Below are 24309 nucleotides of genomic sequence, written 5' to 3'. Positions count from 1 at the left end.
AGCCATCAATTAGTTCTAAACATTTCAAGTGAAAAAGTTTCCACTGTGTTACACGACTTTACAGCCAGGACTCCAAGGAAGAGGGCAGATTGTGCCTTTTATCCTAATGATGTCAGAGCAATAATGCACCCAGCCTCCCTCTCAGAAGAATAAATAGAAGGGGAGTTACAAATCAGCCTTGGGTTATATTGTCGACAACTGTCCTCTGCAATAAATTTGCAAAATGCCACTGAAAGGCGTTCACTTTGACCCTAGCTGGGACTGCACCATGTATTCCAGTTCTGCAGCCTGTGTCTTGCTTGCTTCTGACACTGAATCTTTGCAGTACAGCACACAGGCTGTTCCACAAAGCCCAGTAATAGATGTACAAACCTGCATGATTTACAAACATACGCTCATGATGTCCCCCTGCTGTGCAGTCTTCTGATGAAATATTCATATGGGGCCGTCACGCGCGCCATCCATGAAGCAGCTTTGTTAATTAAGCACAAATCACCTCCTGGCAGTGACAGCAACCTCGGCTCTTCAAGCCACCGCCTCCCCTCCTCCTTGGATTGTGTTTCTCTAGTGGTGCCATTTGCCTCTTGGTGCAGCCTACCGCCTACATACAAACCGGTTTAAAAGCCCCAAAATGCAAAGCTATATAACGATTACTGATATGTATATATTTGCCATAAGCTAAAAGAACTTGGCATCGCAGGCAAATCTCTCTTGTAAGCAGTCCCCACCCTACATTTATAGGGAAGGACATGTCTTCCCCCTGAATATGCTCTGTGTAATGCAAGTGGTAAGGGAGCAGCTTTTACACGAGTAATGTAGTTAACCAGCAGTGCAGTTTTACATCCTTTGCTTGTAAATGCATACATCATTCATTCTTCATTTCTGAACAGCATCTTTAAACTTGACACTATGGGCCATACCTAATATGAACAAAACAGAAGCATGTAACCCTTTAAATCTGCAAGACCAAAAAAATGTGATGTCTGAAAAAGTGAACACTGGTCAGAGCCAAACCCATAAGCTTTCTATGCAGTTCTTGATCTCAAGAGACCATTTAAGATGTACGATATGATGATCAAGAGTTCATACAACCAACTACCTCCTTTGGCACAGCTACATTCACCCTCAGCTCATTTTGCCCTGTGACGAAGGATGAGGTCTCTGTGCTCCTCATCATCTCGCCCTACAACTTGCCCTTTTGGCCACATTTCCTCACATCTCCTCCGCACCCTATCTGGTGCACTAAGCCCCACCCTAACTCACTTTTTTAACCTTCCATCCCCGGCACATTTCCATCTTCGTATAAACATGCACTCATCACCAGGTCCACGACAGGGGATGAGAGCAGGGACATGGGGGCCTGGCGATTGGACAAAGCAGTTGGGCCCGACCTCTGGCTGTCATTTGCCGTTGTGTTGCCATAGCGACGTGCCGTCCGAGACAAGGTAAGAGAATCTACAGAGGCCTTGCGCGGTTCCCCGGCATTTAATTTAAATACTTTGGGGAAGACCGCGGGGCCTCTGGAACTTCTCCCTACCCCCCGCTCTACACTCCACCGAGACAGTACAAACAAAAATATGCAACAACATACTCACAGCTAAGTCTAAAGGTCACTTCTCCATACTAATTATCTTGGATCTCTCTGCTGCCTTATACACTATTGATCGCCCCCTTCTCCTGCACACTCTACTGGCCTCTGTGACAGCCCTTTCCTGGTTCAAGTCCTACCTAGCCAACCGCTTTTAGTATTTCCTTCCCTCGCGTCTCCTCCTCTTCGCTCCCTCTGTGTGGGTCCTCCAAGGCTCTATCCATGGCTCTCTAATATTCTCACCTCTGCTCTTGGTGAGCTAATACAATTTTGTCTCAGTATCATCTCTATGCCGACGATACCTAAATTTACATCTCCCACTCTCTAATGCTGTGTCACCAACTGTCTCTACACAATCTCCTCCTGGATGTCCAACCGTTATCAGAAGCTTAACATGTCCAAAAGAGAACTCGTACTCTTTCCCCCTTCTACTGTCACCCCACCTCCAAATTCTCCAGCTTTGTCAATAATACCACAAATCTCATCAACACCCAAAGCCCGCTAGTCTTCTTTGACTCTGCCCTCTCCTTCATTTCTTATATTCACTCACTAAGTCCTGCTGTGTACACCGCCGAAATATTGATAGGCTACTCCCTTTCCGCACTCATGATGCAACTAAAATCCTTATTCATTCACTCATTTTGCCTTGACTACTGCAGCCTTCTCGTAGCTGGCATTCACATTGTCCGTCTGTTCCAATTCAACCAAAATGCTGCCGTCTACCCCACATTCCCAGCTCCACTTCTGCTACTCCTCTATGCAAACCCCTACACTGGTTTCCCTTATCTTTTAGAATCAAATTGAAAACCATAGTTCTGACGTACAAAGCTTTTAACAACATGGCCCTCCCTTACATCTCAGCCTCCACCCCCAAATCCATCCCTAAAAGCTCCCTCCGCTCTGCCCATGAAATCCACCTATCCTCCCACCTTATAACCTCCTCTTACTCCTGTCTTCAATACTTCTCCCGTGCTGCCCCCTCTCTCTGGAATTCCCTACCACGCAGCATCAGACTCTCCCTCAACATTCAGACATTTTTTTTAAAAAAACCTGAAACTCACCCTTTCAAGGAACCCAAACATCTACCACCCCCTCATCTCTATTGGGACCTGCTGTGCAGCTGGACCATCCCCTAACATCCACCCCCCCAAACCTATATGGTATCAGCTGTGGGGCTGGACCATATCCTATCCTGATGAACACCCCATCCCACAATGAGCAGCCACAATGTTTCAATATTGCCCCTTATTTCCTCTAGAATGTAAGCTCTTAGAAGCAGGGCCCTCATTACCGCCATCTGTTTGCGTATGTTTGCCCTTATTTGTATGTCATTATGTATGTAATTGATGTCTCTATACTGCGCTGTGGAATATGCTGCCACATTACAAATAAACGATAACAATAACACTCATGTGATTTCTCCCTTTGTATATTCTTTGTATATGCAATAAGAATCCAACACCATTTTATCCCAGCAAACAAAGCTTCATGAGGCCTAAGGAGAGATGTGCGAGGGATGAAGATTGCAACTGACAGGGCCAGGCGGCTGAGAAAGGGGACACACTTTAAAACGGGCAAGAAAATATAATCCTCCATTTGTCCTACAGCATGTTGTCTTTTTATGAAAAGCAGAATATCAAAGAGAAAGCTGCAGTTCTTCAAACTCCTCTCTCATCTTCAAATTGCTTCTTATAAAGAGCATACAAAGACATGAATACGTCTCATCGCCCTTCCTGAGGACTAGCTGCGGGTAAGCAAAGGTTATATACAAAGCACAACCTTCCAACAGCACAGATTGATCTGGCAATTAAAAAAACGTAAACATTTTGAAGTTGATCTAACCCAAATATGGGACATTAGAGGTCCGCTCTCCAGGTGTCATTTGTGCAATGCAGAATGTGTCTGTTAGTTCCCAGTTCCTCCAATTTTAGATCATTTCAAGTTTTCTGACTCTGCTGGAAGGTTTAAAAGCTGAAAGCTAGTCTACTGCAGACATTTTTCATTTTATAGATTGAAACCAAGCCAGAGGGCTACATCTCTCCATGACACCAATGTTCTGCTTTATATCGCTGGATGAAACCAACATGAACAAAAACTCACGTTACATAAACCTTCCTCATTAAATATATGAGAACCGCATCCTGATTACAGTGGATAAAATAAATACAAATAAATTAGGATTTAAAAGGAATTCTTAATAGGCACAAACATCTGCAGTTGTCATTTGGGAATGTTATTGGAGCAGTTATAACAGGGGAAATTGTTGCACTGTAGAGTTTGAAGGATGGAGGTTAGTTGAAATCAGGATTTTCTGGTGACCTAGCAAATTGAAACTACAGTCAATTAACATTGCATTCTAAATTAATCTCCCAATCCAATTAGAATAGTGATGGGGGTGGAGCAAGCATCCTTGTTTTGGGAAACACTTACTATAATTAACTTAAATAACTTTGCAATGGATTCATGGATTAATTAGAGACTGAAGAACTAGATGTAGAGCTGGAAAGCAAGAGATCCCGCTTTAAAAAAAGTGACCAAAAATTAAACTTACATTCCATGTTTATTAGGCCATTTTCCTTCCCTTTCATTTTCCTAGCTTTCAATATGAGCACACAAACAACATTTATAATTGTACCAGCTATGGAGCCGGTTAGAGATGGCTGGGAGGGAGCCGTGAATAATGGGCGACATTTCTTACAGCACCACCAGGGCACTACATCTGCTACAAGGTTGTGTGGAAAACATTTCTCTCAGCTCAGCCGTCGTGTCTGGAAAATAACAAAGCCTGAAGGGATGATTGCTATTAAAGTTCCAGCCAGCCGTGGATGATCCAGGATGCACGGCTGCTGCCTGCGCACGAAGGCGGATGTCTCATCACTCCATTTTATACCACGCAGGCCTCTGCTTATGCAGTCTCCCCACTCTCTCTCTCCCCCTTCTATTTATACAAGCAGGCATTGTAGGAATGAGGCGCAGGCAGGAAAAAAGCTGCTGGCGCACTCATTACATTCATCTCTGCCTCCCCTATGTCCCAGAAAACCGGGGATGACAACATATCTGCAGATGAGGCAGAGCCGTTCCAAGCAATAAATGAGCCAGAGAAAAGTTGCTCTCATGGGGTTGGTAGCAGCCAAGGTTTTTATTTTTCCTTTATAACCCCTTCAGCGACACAATACATTGCTTTGAAGGTGCATCCGACCCAGATCCTTTTCCAATAGACCTCCACAGGCAGAAGGGAGGTATACATTAAACGCAATAGTGCCAATCGGGGTACTCACATTCACGTCAATGGGAGTTTCTGTATGTTAGTGCCCCGATCAGAACTAAATCGCAGCTTAATTATTAAACCCCATCTCAGAATAAGGCTGTAAAATGCCATCCTTCCAATAGCGATGGTGGGTAATTTCAGGATCATTGCACATATTACGAACACTGGTAATATCTACGGAAACTACACGTTAAAACTAATTAGCAAAATCCAGACGTATCAGATCAACTGCAGCATGCAGACCGTGATTACATTACAAGCAGAAGTCTGTGTTTGGAATCCAAAAGAAAACGTGCTGCAAAACATAGCAATACCAAGTATGATCAGCAGCTCCCAAATGATCAAATACAACAAAATATGACTGGTGCCCTTTAATAGATGCAGCTGCTGATGATTGAAAAAGCTCAAGTTAAAAGGAAGCAATAGGTCTGTTAGTTATTACAGTGGGTTAGAAGCCAAGGTTGAAATCGTCTGAAAGCAGTTCTATTCAGGGAATCACTCATTTTTAGGGGATACGCATGCGCCATAAAAATGGGCACAATAGGGAAAGAAGCCGTTTTCTCATTACAAAAGAATAGGGCAGTTTTGGTTACGTGGATCAGGGCAGAGGACAAGAGGCACCAGAACACAATGGGTGGCCAAGATGCACCCATCCTGTTCTCCTGAACGGGTTATACACAGAATCTGCCCTGATTCGACTCGATTATTCCACGTCAGCGACAACTAGGGCTGCTTCAACCTACAAGAGAGCCAAGATGAAATGTAATGAAGCAACAGAATTGGTAATTACCGACTTGGCTCGGTGTGCAAGATTCTGACGTGGGCAATTCTCGCTCCTGCTCAGGTGGCTATGTTGCAACTCTCTCAGCTGGTTGCAAAAGCCAGGGAAATTAATTTGAAGGTACAGCAGAAATTTGGAGGGGTACATACTACATTTAATTATCATTTAATAAGTAAATAGCATTTCTCCCCCAATGGTTGACCACCATTTTTTATTATAAAATTATTATAATAAAAAAATATATAAAACAGAGTACAGTTACAATGTTTTGGTAGCATATCTGAACGCGCTGAGGTATTTGCTACATTTGTTAGGGGTTTGCCTAGTAATGCCACACTTGGTTCGTCAGGATGATTGGAATTTATTACATTGGTAAATAAAGGACTGGAAACTTTATTCCAAAAGGGGGTAACTCAGTTTTCGAATGAGCCCTTGATTGAGCCATCTGTGCTGAAGCAGGCTCGTTGATAGCCACTGATTGAACCATCTGTTCTAAACCTGGAATAACCTCAAAATCGGATTTGTTGGGGGGGTCTTGAGGACTGGAGTTGAGCACCCCTCATTTAGGACATTACCACCGAATGTGGAGCATCGTGCCTGCTTGCCCAGAACCCATCCAACGTAATGGTCGAGCAATCTGCATAGATCCAATGTAATCTCTCTGCAATCAATACCCAGATATAGAACCTAGTAGGGATTTTCTTTAATGGTGCAGACTGAGAATCTGGAGTTTGCCTCACAGATAATCGGACCAATCCTCTTGATCATGCCCATTTCTTTTTTCCCATTGGGTCATATACTTATCTTTAGATTCATTCAATTGGACTCAGGAGTTGGTAGAGGAAGTACCTGTGACGGTGAAGGGGTTAACCAGGCTCATCAATAAAGGCCAAGCCCACTTGGTTACCCCTGATCTGTGTGTTGGGGTCCTAGAGTGTCAGCACTTGGACCCAGATGTCCTAAATGCATTACTGTGACTGTGTGCAAATTATGCGACATTAAATATTTCTGTCTGTTTTGCCTTTCCTGGGGTGCTGGGACCAGGAGATTTCTAGGCTGGGAGTTTCAGGGTAGGTTTGACAGAGAAACTTTTCAGATTGTGTCTATTTAGCGGGGTTCCAAAAAGTTACTGGAGACCCCAAAAATGTACCCCGCATTCAGGTTAGATTCCCGGCTACATTGAAGCGCAGTTCTCTGGTCAAAACCCTACCATGAAAAGCGTTCTTGTAACTCACCGCCAAGATCCCTGCTGCAGCATCGTCCAGACAAGGTAAATGGGTATGAAGGGGTTAAAAGATATCTGCAGGTATACACGGAGTCCTTAGTATAGCAGGGGCTCTCCAGTATAGCAGAGGTACCCAAATATATGCCCAGGTACCCTGAGCCGAGTATAGGGGTTCAGGGGGTGCACCAGCTAGGTGATAAAGCTGAGCATGTTTAAGTATGTAAAAGTTATTTTTCTAATGTGTGCCAAGAATGAGGCTAGTGAGGGTAGGTGAATTATACCCTCACTCCATCCCTGACACCAGAACACAGACATATATTACCACCCATAAGACAGGACACAGTATATTTTATTAAAGAATTATATTTAATAGGTATATGTACTGGTAACCTGTAAATTAACTGTGGGATTTCGAAGTTATGGCTACCAGGCTCGGTGCCTACGCGTCTGGGAGAAAGCCAGCCTCAGGTGTTAGAGGTGTGAACCATTCGTTAGCAAGGAGGGCTAAATGTAGCACTGACATCCTACGCTCAAAGGGGCCATGTGGCCTAGCCCAGACTTAGTGGCATTGAGCCGGTGGGGGTTTTTGAATAGTGAGTGGGCAATATGGCGTTTTGTGCACATGCTCTCACAGATCACAGCCAGAGGTGCCAGCTTTCACAAACCTGGCAAAATGTGTGAGTGGCCAAGGATGAAATTCCCATGCCACTGTTTGGAGGGCAAGCTGTGGGACGGCCTGTCCCGAAGTGTATAGGACAGCTGGTCGCCCTCCCAGAACTCTCTCTGCTGTTGTTCGTTCCTATGTGGTTCCATGTTTTCCCAAGTGATTCCAGAAGTCCAATTTGCCATAAGGGCAAGAACGGGTCGGACCGGGCCCAGAGACGCCTTGCTGCGATTGCAAGGAGGAAGGTTGCAGGACTTTTTAAACCGGAATGTTTTCTAAGTCTCCCACTTCAGCACTGGACTGTTTTAAAGACTTTATTTCAACTAGGAAAGTCAGTTTGTCAACCCCAGACCCCAGTAAGTGTATCTTTTTCTATCTATTGTAATTCAAGGTGTGTTTGCCTGTTTCCATGGAATAAATTACAATTTATTTTACTTATTGGCTTTGCTCAATGATATGATCCCGGTATAAAGGTGTATTTTGCCTGGTCGCCCGTGACAGTACCTTTATTATCAGTGCCATTCTTCACATGCATACAATTTGGGTATTAGACCTTTAAGGGAGTTTAGACCTAATAAAAACGTTTGGTATTTTATATTAGTCTTTATAAAAATGGTTTTACAACGTTATCAAAATCAGCTAATTTTGTTAGGGCTGCTTGTTTCTAAAGAGTAAACAATGGATTACTACAAATTGGAGCATGGGGCAAATATTTTGTAAATTGTAGATTGTTCTACTCAAATCCCAAATCTGTTGAGAGAAAGAGAGAGAGGGAGAAAGAAAGAGACCTTAAATTCCAGGTTTCAGGCTTAAATTCATGAGTTTTAGTCCAAGTGTTTGTTGTATATGATGCTCTATTAAATTGTAGCATTAAGCAGTTCTGTGCTACGTTTTTCTTTTTCTTTTCCACATAAAATTGCTGAGGTTTATCTAGCCGCCAGAGGTGCATTTTCTTCATCTAACTCCAAATGTGTGAGTGTATCTTGATTAGTAATCATTCACGGTGCAATTTATATGTACTTTTGTGTAACGGGTTACATCAAGACTAATTGGGCTACACCTGAACACCGATCTGGGCTGTAAAGTGTCTATAATCTTGTTGTGTATCTATGTGTATGCTTATTCTCATCACCATTATTGGAATATTTTGGTGAACAGTACCTAGTAATACCTTTTGCACAGGGGTGAGATTGTCCTTGATTAAGGTTGTTACTGTACATTGTTTCTCTACTTTAAAAAAAATATTTTTTATGAATTGCGCTGAGCACGAGTGAAAGCTCTAGCACCAAGGAGGACTGTATTTTGCAGGGACTATTTCTATGGGATTTGGATAATCCCAGAGGACTCTCAGCTGCAGGACTTTACAATTAAGTGGATACTCAAACTTTTATTCTTGACGTATTAATTGATTTAGTGTTTATGTTTCAATAGACTGTACTGTAAACACTATTTATATATTTGATTTGTTTGGGGTGTAGCGCTACAATTGTGTATTTTTCCAGTTAGCATTCTTCTTTTAGCTATGAGCTTCTAAAGAAGGTGATTGTATATCCATATTTGTTATCGTGCATTTTTGCTTCTAATTTCAGGCTGAAAGTTTCAGGCTGGTTACGCCCATCCTGCATTACAAGTGAACTAGCTCAACATGGGAGATGAGACGTTTTAGGTCACAAGTGCTTTTAAAATTTATAGCAACCGCAACTTTCAGTCCCGGAAGGTCGTGCCACCTCTGTGGCAACAGACTCTCCCCTCCCTGGCATTTCAGCATCATTTGACCGCTCTTTGGATCAATCACGTGACGTGTTCCCATTCCGATCGCTGGGCCAGATGTGAGAAGGAACGGTTCCTCCCTCAGTGTGATGTGATCATTGCGTACAGCCCATAAAACACGTGCAGAAGCCAATGACGTATATATATAGTGGTCGTCATAAGGGTCCCCGGGGTGCCACTTTTCATGACGTACTGGACACCACCGTATGTTAGGGCGCTGATGGGTTAAAGCAGAATTTCATTAAAAAGCCTGTGTAGAGGATCGGAGGCCTGGCGAGGCTCTCAATGTGAAAAACAAAAAACCCTGTATTAGGCTAAGATATATCTGTATGTATGTATAATGTATAAGTGCCGAATAAAAATTTTTTAAACAAAAAAAAGCCTGTGTAGTTTTTTAAATAAATGAATTGTGTAGTATTAGATAATTCTTCCTGCATTTTCACCACTTTGACATTTTGTTTATGTATTAAGCTTCCTCTGGTTGCTATGGCAACTATTTAGAAAGTTACAATACTTTGTCTTTTTGAAATATGCGGATATATTCGGTGCCCTGGGAAGAAGGACCTTCCCCGATCGATCATGTAAGAATGGATCAAATCGGCAGCTTGAATAATTGCATAGGCCTAAAGGCAGGGAACGGCTCCATTTAACAAAGAAAAAAACCCGAAAAATGTGTGCAAGAGGAAATGCCATTTTAAACTAGCAACACCCTCCCCCCACCCCCAATGTCTGCTCTCCATACTTTCTAAACTGGCCTAAAATTGGAAAATGTACATGCACTGCAGTATTTCCCTCCATTACTTAACTTGCACAGCAGAAACGATTGATGAAAGCCAATATTATATATATTTTTCTATTCAGCTTCTTTTTAAAGGCTTAAGAAAAATAGTGACAAAAAGTTTCAGAATTTTGCATTATAAAATATTGCTTTCATTGTCTTCACTGCTACCTAGCTGCTTTCTTTCAGCTACAGTTAAAAAAAAGGGTCAATATTACGATACGGCTCCTGTTAATTTGCTGTCTTTTCCTAAACTCAGAATAGTCCTAGATATACCAGTGGATAACCCTTTCACCAGATTTGCCTCTGGTGACTTCATCCTCATGTAGACCTCTAGAAACAGATGTGAAGCCACGGCTGAATCTTTATGGGAGCCGTTCACAGATTTGAAACTTACAGTGGCTGATCAACGCTGCAGGAAACCTAACAAGTCCAAACATCCTGCCCAGTGTGAATGCTGGCACTGAACCACACGAACAGCACAGGGTACCAAATGTCCTTCCCAGCTGAAAACCAGCAGGTGGTGGCTTCATGCAAAAGACATGAAGATCTCTGAGAATAAACAGTCAGAAGGCTCTTTTTTTTCCCCCTTCCCCCTAATCAAGACTGTTAGCACATTACACATTGTTGGGCCTAAACCCTCCAATGTATGCCTTTACAGCAGCAATTGCAGCATACATGCATCGTGAATAATGCAATGGGTGATGTTTTGGGTTGTGAGCCTGCAGGGACTGTGTGTGTGTGTGTGTGTGTTTTTAAATGTACTGTAGGTTGGAAACAACTATTGGGAGGTTTGTGACCCATGCTCCTTGGTTTTAAGCTCACCCACCCCACTTTAATTGGCAGGTCCTGATGTATATATGTGATGACCAGCCTATTGAGAGTAGACCTCCAATAGAGGGGTCAAGAAAAAATGTGCAGGTACTGCAGTGTAAGACCCGCAGAAAAGGGTTAACCGGGACGTGATTTCAGGCTTATAATGCTTTGGCCAGAGGATGGACTAATGACCCTTACTTATGAGAAGCATAACCGACCGTATTTGACTTAATTATTTGTAATTTTGATGTAGCATTGAGGCTTTTTTGTCTTGTTGTATAAATTAGGTCAGGGGCATGCAAATGGGGGGCTAGGGGCATGCGGCGCATAGAGGAGATGGAGGGGGGGGGGAGAAGAGGAGAGAAACATAAAAGTGTGTGCACCCCTGCATTAGGTCACTACCCAGTAAATAGCTTGCTCTCTATATATAATAGTGAGTTTGGGTTTTGAGCTTGTAGGGACTGTGTGCGCGTAATGCAAAGGATGACATAAGGCCAAGAGAAGCTCAGGCACGAAGTACAACTCCCTTACTAGATGACGATAACATAGAAGTTAAATTCCAAATCCCAAATCTATCGTCCAAGTACCGCTAACATTCTTATAAAGTGCCCCACCCAGCACTGTCACCATCAAAAAGTTATTCTCATGTCTCTACTTCTTCTACCCATATGCTGCAGCAGCAGCATATAGATAGGATCATTATGTATTTTATGACCTTTCCTTTGTTCTGCATCCTCCACTTCTGAAAACGAAATATGAGAAATACAGTTACAATGACTGCTTCAATTACCACTCACCTAGCAACATTCGTTCATACATCTACCTGTTCCACATGCTGTGAGCCTGCTGGTACATGCAAGGGGAGCGCTGAAATCACTTCATTCAAATGGAGCTCAGAGATTTCCTGACATGGAGAAGTAACCTCATAGCATTTCGAGTCAGGGACCAATGAGACATTCTGCAGAAAGAACATGGCTTCCAATGTACTAACGCCTTCCTTGATTATTGCTAAAATACTTCCACATAAATAAGGGCACGGATCCCAGCACAGCGCATGTTAAAAACATAGCAGGGTGCGCGTGAGAGCGGGCTGGGATCTGGCGATGGTATTTTTAGCAGCAGAAGGGAGCTTTTCCGCAATACAAATGGGCTTAGGAAGAAGAACAGTGCTTTCTAAATGTCAAGGGGAGAAGGGAACCGAGGGAAATGAGGAGGAAAATAAATGCACCCAGGAGGGATGAGAAGTGCATGTGCTTTGCAGGCTTGTGAAAAGTAATGGCAGCTTTCAGCACACAGGGAAAGACAGGTGCGTGATGCATGTGTCCAACAACCCTACAGCATTATTTCCCAGCTGTACATAAAATGCTTAAGTGGCAGAAAGAGCCTTCTCGCTGGGATCACCTAGCAATCCTAACATGAAATGTAGTTCAATAATCTGAGCAGCTCAGGCCTGGCATTAGGTAGGTGATTTATGAAGGGAGCGTGTCCTGTTTAAAAGAAACAAAAGAAAGAAAGAAAGGGCTGAAGATCTGCTCTGTACAACCTGGGGCATTTCATAGAATCCTATGTGGGGAAGAAAAGCCGTTTAGTGCAATAACATGGCACACGCAGCATCGCAAGAGAGTTTTCCCTTAATTAACAGAGCATTAAATACATTGAGCTGCATCATGTAAGTTAACTATCTCAACACTCAAGTGTTTAATTATCGTGACCAAAGGGTACTATACCAGAACCTTGAGATATTGCATCTTATGACCTAATATGATTCCTCTAGTCCTGGGGCGGCCAACTTCTATCCTCAAGGCCACCAACAGGTCAGGTTTTAAGGATCCCTTCAATCAGTAGCTCAGTCAAAGAGCCTGTTTCAGCACAGATGGCTGAGCCACTGATTGAGTCACCTGTGCTGAAGCAGGGATATCCTTGCAACCTGACCTGTTGGGGGCCCTTGAGGACAGGGGTTGGCCACCCCTGATCTTCAAAAAGTATTTTGTGCATGTGACATGGTTGAATGGGCCTCTCGGTTGCTTGCTTATTAAAACTATGGACCTGGACTCTAAAATGCATTAACCACCAGAGATCACGTATCACATGTCTTTCGTGCAAATGTCATTGTTCCACTCTCAACCACAATATTGAAGCCTACGACAGCACAAGACAATATGGTTTTTAGCCGGCGATGTGTAAGAACCCAGTCCAGTTCCCACTACCTGTACATTTTAGTTTATACGGTACAACTCATGTGCTCAGGTATAACGTACAGAATCAAACATGAACATTAAAGAACTGGATGTTTGCCCAAAAGCTACAATACTGCATGTTGGGTATTGGGTACTATCAGCACATAGATGTCAACCTCCAGTGTCTGAAATCTGTGCAATTCTGGGTGGTTTCTGGGACAAATAAGGTCATTCTGACAAACAAAGGCTGATTTCTATCAGTGAGACTCCACTGACAGAGATGCTAAAATCAGTAAGACTCTCAGAAAACCAGTGAGAGTTGACAGGCCCATCAGTAATATGTTAAAAAAACAAAACATTGTTTTTATTATGCGTATGTCATTTGCTACAACGTGAAGCATTGCATATGCCAGCATCTTAAAAAAAACAAAGTGACATAAGGAAAACAGACAAGTGCGAGAGGGGATAGTGCTGGCACTAGCAAGAGAGCTCGGGTATGGATTATTTCAATGTCTTCTTACTCTATTAGCCGGAGCACGCATGGTATGCCATGTATTCATCTTATGCACAAGAAAAAGACCTGGGTCTTAAAGGAGAAACCAAGCAGGCAATTATTTTTAATTTTAACATCGGATTGAAGCAGGGGGTCTGGGGAGCTGAACCCCATTAACTTCAGCTCTGGGGACCCTCTGCTTTCAGAGATACCGAGCTCCGTAGGGGGCGCCAGCAGTCGCTCCGCTCACAGGGTTCGTGTAATGGCGGAGTTTCAAAGCTCCTGCACCCTGCAGGCTAATCGGAAGCCGTGATGTCATCAGGTTCTGCTTCCTATTGGCCCACGTGACATGGGAGCTTTAAACTTTGCCGAGATACAGGCCCCCCCACCTTTGGAGGTCCGTATCTCGGGAAGGAGGGGGCCCCCAGAGCTGAAATTAATGGGGTTCAGCTCCGGAGACCCCCTGCTTCAATCCTATGTTAAAAATGATTATAAAACGCCCATGAATTGCTCCTTTAAGTACAGAGGTAATCAGCGCCTCAGTGGTAAATAAGGGGAAGAGGAGATTGTCTGGCGACGATGCCAGTGAGCTCAATACAGGCATACCCCGCTTTAAGTACACTCACTTTAAGTACACTCGCGAGTAAGTACATATCGCCCAATAGGCAAACGCCAGCTAACGCATGCGCCTGTCATCACGTCCTGAACAGCAATATCGGCTTCCTACCTGTACCGAAGCTGTGCGCAAGCAGGGAGACTATAGAGCCTGTTACAAATGCGTTATTTACATCAGTTATGCACGTATATATCGATTTGCAGTACAGTACATGCATCGATAAGTGGGAAAAGGTAGTGCTTCACTTTAACTACATTTTTGCTTTACATACATGCTCCGGTCCCATTGCGTACGTTAATGCGGGGTATGCCTGTACACTGCGCACTTTCAAACACCTTACACAATAGTATTTCCATTAAAGTTTCCCAAAGGACAGACGCTGCAGTTTCCTTACCTCTATAAAACCCACGACAGTAACTACCCCAGCAGGTACCTTCCCCTCATAAGCACCTCAGAAAGAGACAAAGAAGAATACTAGCCTTGCAAGTTACTTTTAAACCCGCTGCTCCAATGAAAGGTTTCGGAAACACGCGAAGGTCAGAGCCAGAGTAGCAGGTGAGGTTTGGCTTTAGTGTGCACAGAAGATAAAAATGACTTCAAAGTTCCCCTTATATACAGTTAACCTGCAAGGACCGCAATACCGACACATGTATAGTTCTATCTACTTAGAAAAGAATAGATTAACCCGATAGGCAGCAAGGTCAATTTTGGGGACAGAATATCAGCCATTTTATACACTTCCACAAAAATGCAAAACATACACAAGTCTCTGCTTTCTTTTTTAATGCCTCAGCATTTAAAAAAAATTGCATTTCAGATATTGCATCAATTGTATGCAAACTTGGACATTACGTTGAAGCAGTGAGGAGCTTTTAAAGATGGGCCTCGCCGTGACGGAGATACGGTGCTAGAAGTAGCCATAAAGATGCAGTTGTAGCAACTTATTTAAATCATTTTCTAACCAGTTGGATCCAGCTCTGGCAACAAAGGCAGCTATATTTGGAAGTCGAAACACCTAAAAAAATCCACACAGACCAAAAAGGGACTGTAAGGGAGGGTTGGGGAATTACATGTCCCCCATGATAAAAAGTAAAACTGAAAACGAAGACAGAAAGAAGCAGGTTTTACACAATGATCCAGAGCATTTCATTAAACTTCTAGCTTACTTCAGGGTCTTAGAGAAAATAGACCAATGCCTAAATACTACTTGTTCTTTACACCGTCAAGCCCATTTGTATTTAAAGAGGAAGATTATTTTGCTCTTCTGCTACCATTGAAGGTTTTAAAGAAACTGCTTCCGGTTACAAGAGAAATGAACAACTGGAAGGGAAAGATGAACTGTCCACCAGCGTAAATACTGCCCGAGGTGCCCTGGCATGTCCAAGGGGAGCCAGCTGAAGGGTGGCCCAAAGGGAGTCGTGACCCTCCCCTTCAGGCGCCTGATGAACACCCCCACAAGCGGTTACAGAGACCCCAAACTTTTCCACACAGCAATAAAACCGATTGCTGGGGATGAGAGCGGAGCCTCTAAACAGAGCAAACCTCCTCCATTGACGTTGCAGTGTTATGTGACGCGCTCCTAAGTGATGCAGCGACATGACGCCACGATGTTGCCCGGGGGCCCCTCACGGCGCAGATATGCCACTGGAAGTGTCCCACTGTTCCTAAAATTGCCTACAGCTTCAAACACAAAGGTCTGAGAGCTGGTGTTCAGTACCCGACATAGAAGCCAGAAACAGCATGTTACAAAATCCCAGGGGCAAAAGAATAGCTGAGGAACTAATCTACTGTATATTTTGGAAAGTGGTCTGTCTGCTCGCTATGCATTTGGACACCTCTTAAGATATCGTACCCACATTTTGCATGACGGTTCCTGAGATCAAGGAGCAGGTTTGTCTATGTTTGGATACAATTCACTGATGACATGATCACACAACCCTCAAGCTCCCACTGAATCTTGATCACTCTGAAAATCCAATTTGCAACATTAGCAAAAATACAGGTGCAGCCAAAATTCTTAAAGATCAATATCCCACAAACACGCATTAGAGGCTCTCTATTGGACACAGCAGGACCTCAGAGGCAATTCAACTATTATGGATGGAGTTGTAGTTTTAGCAGGGGACTCGTCATGAAGAAAAAAAAATAAAGTATCACTTTTTTAAATCTCATTAAGTTTTGCTTTCTTAGAAACACTGATCTGCTACTATATTATAAAGGGCATTTCGGTTACAATGTTCTTACATTGTTTAATCGCTTCAAGGTCACAGCATTGAGAAGGTGACACAGGGACCAACGATTCTACTTTTATAGCTCTAACAAACGTTACTAAAAGGGAATGTGTGTTTTTTATATCATCAATTCATCAGATCCACAACCTTTTCTTCGTAATTTTCCTATAAACAGGAAGTGCTTGATCCCACTGGCTGCTATTACGAATCTTTAATTAAGCAGCTGCAGTGTCAAATACTAACAGAGCACTGAATTTACTGACTGACCCTTTGTGAAATAAGACAGCCATTTTCCAATACCCAAAGACTAAAAAAACACCAGTATCACATTATCTCTGGAGCTTCAGACAACAACAAATATTCAGTCAATATTCAATGTTAAAAAGTTCAATCAATACAATGTTTAGATTGTAAAATCACAAAGGTGAACAGTTACTTTAATCATTTAGTACCTCTGAATGTCTATTGTTTCTTCCAAAACATAATGGTTTTGGTATTTAAAGATATTTGCTAATGCTACCAGCTACAGAAGTGGGTATAATTTCAGATGATATGAGGCCAAGAGTCTTTCTGCAGCAAATGTTCTGACATTTTGAGCTGTCCTCCCATTAGTACAATACATTCATTTTGGTAAAAGCCGCACTACAAGCCATCATTTTAGATTAAACAACATAACAGTAAGTATAGCTAAGGCTACAGGAAATTTGGCTTGCCCTTCTCTGCTGTTAAGGGCAGCAATAAATGGCATAGCAACATGATGTAGGCATGTATGGCAGAATATGGATGACTGGGGTCGCTATCACTTCATATGGATGTGTGGTTTCCATTTGCTGAAGTTATTTTACCATTTACTGCAGTAGCAACAAAAAGTGGAGTTCAAGGTGTTCATGAATATAGTATATTGTCTGCATAGTGTAGTCTGCAAAATGGACAAAATTAGCTATAGACCACTTAACATTTACATCTAGTGAACATGTTATAGAGTAGACCATCATGGGGAACGCATGTACCGCAGGTCCATGGATACGATTGCATCATTTCAGGAGGTCACAATGCTATAGGATGTAAATCATTTACTGATCAATGCAGTCAGAGCACTAGCTGAAGCAGAACTCATTCTGATAATGTATTTATTTATTATTACTACTGTGATGGTTTGGCTCAGTACAAAGTAAAGTCTGAAGCAGCGTTATATGCTGAAATTGCAATAACATTCTTTACCGTTTTACATAGTACTTGCTGTTTCAGCAGTATTACGGTGCTAACAGCACAGTGTGTTCACTTAACAGGCACATTTGCTTTGAAAACACAGATGTATGTGTTGCCTGAGCACATATAGGCGCATGTTTACTAATTGGTGCTCTACAATAAAACACTACCGGTCCTGTAAGACAGCTCATTCACACCGGAAGGTATCTTATAGGTGCAATGCCACATATATGGCCAGTTGAACTTTTTTGGGGCCTCTGAATGTTTTGTCAATCAAGTATTTTCTTTACCCTTATCCCACCCTGTCGCCATCATGGGACCAGCCAAGATGGCGGGAGATGGCGACTCTGGTTGTATAAGCACATGCTGAACACACAAAGGTATCACACACAAGGAAATCAAAGCCCACCCAAGTATAACGTAAAACAATATATATTTATAATGTGAATATGTGCGCGCACACACACACACACACACACACACACACACACACACACACACACACACACACACACACACACACACACATCAGACTTGGGTAAAGAGTGTATCCGTTACCCAGATGAGACGCCTTTAACATATCACTGGAATTAGTTCACATTGGTCCTAGGAAGGATCGACCCTTTATGTAATAGCTACTATAGTAAATATGAGACACGGGCTGTATAAGAACGTATGGTTTACTTGCATGTGTAAGGATACTGTCAGTGCCGTAAGATGGAAACATGAAGTAGATCAGGCCTGCACAACATACGGCCCGCTTCCTGGCCTCTCTGTGCGGCCCGCGATGACTCCAGCCGGGCGCCAGTTAATAAAATAAAGTGTAAAAAAAAAAAAAAGTTTAAAAATGGCGGCGATTCCTCCCCCCCCCCCCCCGGGTTTTTGCGGTGCGCGAGTCGGCGGCGGTGCGCGGGGGCAGCAGCAGCATGAGGAGGATGCGGCAGCCGTGAGTATTTTTTTTTTTCAATAGCAGGATGCCGTTGGCCGGGGCTTTGGGATTGGATTGGAGGTCACAGCATGCCGGGGGGGGGGCTTAGTACCGGGGAGAGGATGTGCTGAGCTAAGGTGTGTGTGTGTGTGTGAGAAACGGGCTGCTGTGGGGGGGGGGGGGGGGGGGAGTTAACAACGGGCTGCTGCAGGGGGGGGGGGGGGGGAGTGAAAAAAGGCTGCTGCAGGGGGGGGTGGGAGTGAAAAACGGGCTGCTGCAGGGGGGGGTGGGAGTGAAAAACGGGCTGCTGAAGGGGGGGGAGTGAAAAACAGGATGCTGAAGGGGGGGTGGGAGTGAAAAACGGGCTGCTGCAGGGGTGGGGTGTAAAACAGGCTGCTGGTCAGGGGGGGGGCAAATGGGCTGCTGTGGGGTGGCGCAAACGGAGTGGTGTGGTTGGGGGAGAAGTTGTGGAGGGAGAAGGGGGAGAGAGGAGGCAGAAGGGAGAGAGGAAGCAGAAGGGAGAGAGAGGGAGGGGCAAAAGGGAGTGCGAGGGGGGAGAAGGGAGAGAGAGGGGGGAGAAGGGAGGAGAAGGGAGAGAGAGGGGGGGAGAAGGGAGAGAGAGGGGGAGAAGGGAGAGAGAGGGGGAGAAGGGAGAGGGAGGGGGGAGAAGGGAGAGGGAGGGGGGGAGAAGGGAGAGGGAGGGGGGGAGAAGGGAGAGGGGATGTAATGTTTTTTTCTGTATCAAAATAAGAAAACAGTTAAGTAAAAGTTGCGCGCTAAAATATATTTTGGCGTGGTAGGTGCGCTATGGGTATGATTTGAGGTGCAAGGGGGGTGACTTGCGGTGCAAGGGGGGAGAGGGATGTGAGGTGCAAGGGGGGAGAGGGATGTGAGGTGCAAGGGGGGAGAGGGATGTGAGGTGCAAGGGGGGAGAGGGATGTGAGGAGCAAGGGGGAGAGGGATGTGAGGTGCAAGGGGGGAGAGGGATGTGAGTTGCAGGGGGTGTGTGATGTGCAGGGGGGTATTGTGTGTTTGATGTGGAAGGGGAGTATTATGTGTGTGGGTGAAGGGGAGAGATGGGGGTATGAGAGATAGATGGGGAGTATCGCAAAGGTTGATAGTCAGGGGTGCTGGGGGAGATATGATGATGATGATGATGATGATGATGATGATGATGATGATGATTTCACCCGTGCGGCCTAATTTTTTTTTCCTTGGAGCAGTTCGGCCCTTCTCACTTTACGAGTTGTGCAGGCCTGATGTAGATATTTGTCCCTTTTTTATAGTGCGAGCTCCACAGCTCTGTTTTGGGATACGGAAAGCTGAAGATGGACTCAACATATCTCTTACCGTCTCTTTGTTGGGAAGCAGCTCCTTCCTGATTCTGAAGAAGTTCTTCCCGTACTGTCGCAAGCCTTTGATGAACCTTTTCTGCATTACAAAGACACAAAGCAGGAATAAAGCGAGTCAGTGACTAATATGTACAAGGAGCCAGTGGAAACAAATAAGCCACTGCATAGGCAGACACACAGAAATCTCTGCTTACTAAGCACCCTTCACCTTTGTCTACAACTTGGTCTGGGCCTTATACTGAAGCAATACATTCTAAAAAGTGACTGCAAAGTTAAATTACATTGGTGAATTACCTTGCACATTGAACAAGGGAGTTTAGAGCAGGGGCGCGCAAACTTTTCAGTCTCTGACCCCCTGCATGCTACCCCCCATACCGAGTCTCTGGTGTCTTGTCACGTCATGGTGCCATGGCAACGCGACACCACAGCGTCGTTTGCTGCCACATTGCCATGACGACATGTCGTCCGAAGCCGTCGGAGACAAAGTAAGGGACGTTACAGAGGCTTCGTGCGGTCCCCTGGCAATTCATTTAGGTGCTTTGGGGAAGAGCGCAGGGCCTCTAACCACTGAAGCCCCCCCCAGAAAATCTTGCGCGCCCCCCAGTTTGATCACCCCTGGATTAGAGCACACAAAATTAATGTATAAACCAGGGGTGGCCATCTCCAGTCCTCAAGGGCCACCAACAGGTCAGGATTTCAGGATATCCCTGCTTTAGCATAGGTGCCTCAGTGTGCTGAAGCTGGGATATCCTGAAAACCTGACTTGTTAGTGGCCCTTGAGGACTGGAGTTGGCCACCCCTGGTGTAAAACCACAATATCGTCTGTCAATTGCAGGAGTCTCCAACAGCAGCCGCTCCACTGCAAGACACCGACCAGAACCTGCTCATCCTAATCACATAACCTATATAGTAAAGACAATTAAGCTACTTACCAGAGCAATATAAATAAAGGTAACTTGACCCACTTGCTAACTGTGGTCACCACTCACCTGCTTATAGCATTATAAAACTGAAGCTAGAATCAACATATTCTTGTTTTGAGGTTATATCTTATTGTCCATATTCGCACAATGCGTACAATCGCTCCCCTACAGCTAGCACTCAATGTACTGGTGGGCATCAGTGCTAGCAAAACATCTTCAAATCAAAACCCCAAAATTGGTATTTAGGCTCACAAGAAAAGAAAAAGGAGAACGTGCACTTCAAAGTTTGAGAAGTGAAGTGACTGCAACCAGAAATACACATCTATAGATCCCATTAAAAGTGAGACACAAATAATCCACAGTGACAATACATGATGTAGTCACATATCACTATGTTATCTTATAGTCCCAAATTACCAAATCCTTGGTAAACTCTTTGGCAAAACCAATTATTTCTGGGATTAATTAATTTACACATTCTGTGGATTTATTTTTCCAAAAATATGTAGTTGATCGTATACGTAAGAGACTTCACTTATTGTTACTATAGTAAGTAACATCACATATGAAGGAACACGACCGCTGGGAGACTTGTGATGTCCAGTCTCTTTACACATGAATCGAGCACAAAAGAAAATGAAGCAGTGAAAACACCATTTCAGAATTACAAAAAGACTTTTTTTACTTTAAAGCATCAGTTTCATCATTAATCATAATTATTTTAAATTCATATCTCCAAACACGTGGTATTGTCATGTGTAATTTCCCCCCAGCAACGCCAACTTGTTTATTAGTAGCTGGAAAGATCAGTATATTTGGAACAATAAACCGTAGAGAACGGAGATGCCCGCTCGACCTAGGTAGTACAATAGTGGTGAGGGGTAAGGTGCACTAGGGTTGGGGGAAGAGGTGCTGTCGACAGATGCTAACTAAGTTAGAGGATGCTCCATATACATTTAAGTATTTAACCTAATCAACTTGAGACCAAGTAAGAGTCTATAGTGATAGTTACAGCCATTTTGCAGTGATTCCCAGCCATACCCTGATCAGTCAGGTTTTTCACAGGTTTACCAGGGCGAGAGACAGTACCATAGATACTTATCCTGCGGCAGACCAGCCATCAATTACCTAGTGTCTGGTTTTATACAGTAATGTATTTTCTCACGCTGTTTTTTAAGCTATGTGACCCATTCTTTTCCCCATTTGTGTTATAACAAAACAATATTTATAACTATTGTCTTCGCTCTCTACAACTGGGGACTCTTGCCTGTTCACGAGTTGAAGAGGGCCAGCAGTTAAATACCTCAAATGTATATTGACCATTCTCTAACTTAGTTAGTACACTAGGATGTACTACTACAGGTGTCGCGACATCAACCACAAGGTACTACATACCACCCAGCCTATCTACCATTGATCACACCATTGTCATTATTTGAGGCGTATGGGTCCATGTTATTAGGGCTACCCTGTCATCTCCACTTTTAGGAGAACATCTGTCGACAGGACCTCTTTCCCCTACCCTATTTGGAATAAATGTGTGTGTGTGTATATATGTATACATATATGCAGTGTTCGACAAACCTATACATTTGCTCGCCCCGGGCGAGTGGATTTAACCCCCGGGCGAGTAAATATTGGCCCATGCAGCACACGTTTGGTACTAGGTGGCGAGTAGATTTTTTTTGTGTGGCGAGTAGATTTTTTGGTGATTTGTCAACCACTGTGTGTGTGTATGTGTGTTATGGTAGGTGAAAAGGTGACTAAAAACCCTCCACCGTATATAGTATATAAAAATATTACTTGCGAGCACATTCACATGTCTAAGGCCTGGGACCCGCTGCGCTTGTTGGCGCGGGCGGCAATGTAGCGAGTTCCCCACCAGCAGGGGAATCCTCGCGAGTCGGTCCCGGTCCCCACTGACTGCACAGCTGACTACACGCTGTGGCGCGTCAGCCGCTAGGAGACACCACAGAATGGTGTTTCCTAGCTTCGACGCGTCACGTGGTGTGGCTGTGAGCCAATGGGGAGGGGAGGCTGCGGGAGGAGGAGAGGCTTCGGGGAGCGGGGAGGAGTGTGGAGTGAAAGCAGGTGAGTGCCTGTCTGTATATGTGTGTGCCTGAGTGCCTGAGTGCCTGTGTGTGTGTATGTGTGTGCCTGAGTGCCTGAGTGCCTGTGTGTGTGTGTGTGTGTGTGTGTGTGTGTGTGTGTGTGTGTGTGTGTGTGTGTGTGTGTGTGTGTATATATATGAGTGTGCCTGTCTGTGTGCGTGCCTGTCTCTGTCTGTGTGTGTGTGTGTGTGTGTGTATGAGTGCGTGAGTGCGTGAGTGCCTGCCTGTGTGTGTGTGTGTGTGTGTATGTATGTATGTATGTATGTATGAGTGCCTGCGTGTGTGTGTTTTTTTTACTTACCTTCAGCCCGTGGAGGGAGGGGGGGAAGAGTAGCGGGTCCCTCCGCTCAAGCCACGCCCCCCCTCCCTGTCAATCCTCCCTGTCAATCCTCCCAGTCAATCCTCCCAGTCAATCCTCCCAGTCAATCCTCCCAGTCAATCCTCCCAGTCAATCCTCCCAGTCAATCCTCCCAGTCAATCCTCCCAGTCAATCCTCCCAGTCAATCCTCCCAGTCAATCCTCCCAGTCAATCCTCCCAGTCAATCCTCCCACCTCCCGCTCCGGCCCCTCACGTCATGGCCGCGCCCCCTCACGTCATGGCCGCGCCCCCCCCGCTCCGAGAAAAGCATCCTGTAGACCGCAGATCGCGGTACAGCGAGTTGCACGCGCCGCCGGCAAGCAAGCCAGCCGTGCGGACGCGTGCAACGGGACCTTAGCCTTAGACAGGTCAGCAACCCTGCGTTTCGCCATTATCAGCTAGCATACAATGCTTACACTGCAGCAAGGGATTCTGGGAAATGACATGCAAATGAGCACACAGTGCCACCTTTTATCTTAAATCCATTATTAAGTGTATATGTATAATATATACAAACACGCACGCACGCACACACAACAGACTGAGTGTAAAGTATACTATAGTCAGTTAGAAAATAAGGCTAGGATACCGCCTCTGAGTGTGCCAACGGAAGAAAAATATATGACTACAAAAGTGGAAAGAATCCCTCTAAAGCCCTCAAATATATATATAAAGTGTACAAATTTATTAAACAACGTCTAGGAACACACAATTAAAACCGTCTCTAGTAATCAAAGTAACATAACACGCCTGTTATAAATTCAGTAAGCTTCCAGCTGAACAAACATAGAAAACATTGTTAAACACATGAATACTAAACTCAAGCAGGTCAGTAAATATGGATAGTAAACGCTTGAGGGGTTTGGGACAAAGATTAGCTCTTCCCCTACCAGACCGGCCGCCGGTCAATCAGTGTTAGCACTAAACAGAATCTTCTATGGACATAACATAACCCAACAACATCAAGGTAAGTAAACTGATGATCAAATTTAACCTCAGCAAAGTGTTACCAGAGTGGGTG

General features: G+C 44.3%; 1 protein-coding gene across 6 annotated transcripts in view; it reads right to left on the bottom strand.

Moving 5' to 3' along the window:
- Positions 1–19686: 19686 nt before the first annotated feature.
- Positions 19687–24309, bottom strand: part of LOC142496744 (arginine-glutamic acid dipeptide repeats protein-like) — a 332612-nt gene continuing 327989 nt past the window's right edge. For all 6 annotated transcript variants that reach the window (XM_075603618.1, XM_075603617.1, XM_075603620.1 and 3 more), the window contains one exon: positions 19687–19975. In XM_075603618.1, coding sequence (XP_075459733.1) covers positions 19784–19975 — 192 coding nt within the window. In that variant the 3' untranslated portion in view covers positions 19687–19783. The remainder of the gene's footprint in view (positions 19976–24309) is intronic.

The sequence above is a fragment of the Ascaphus truei genome, chromosome 6, assembly GCF_040206685.1.
Source record: "Ascaphus truei isolate aAscTru1 chromosome 6, aAscTru1.hap1, whole genome shotgun sequence".
NCBI lineage: Eukaryota > Metazoa > Chordata > Amphibia > Anura > Ascaphidae > Ascaphus > Ascaphus truei.
The sequence above is the reverse complement of the archived record's forward strand: the minus strand, read 5'-3'. Positions and strand labels throughout refer to the sequence as shown.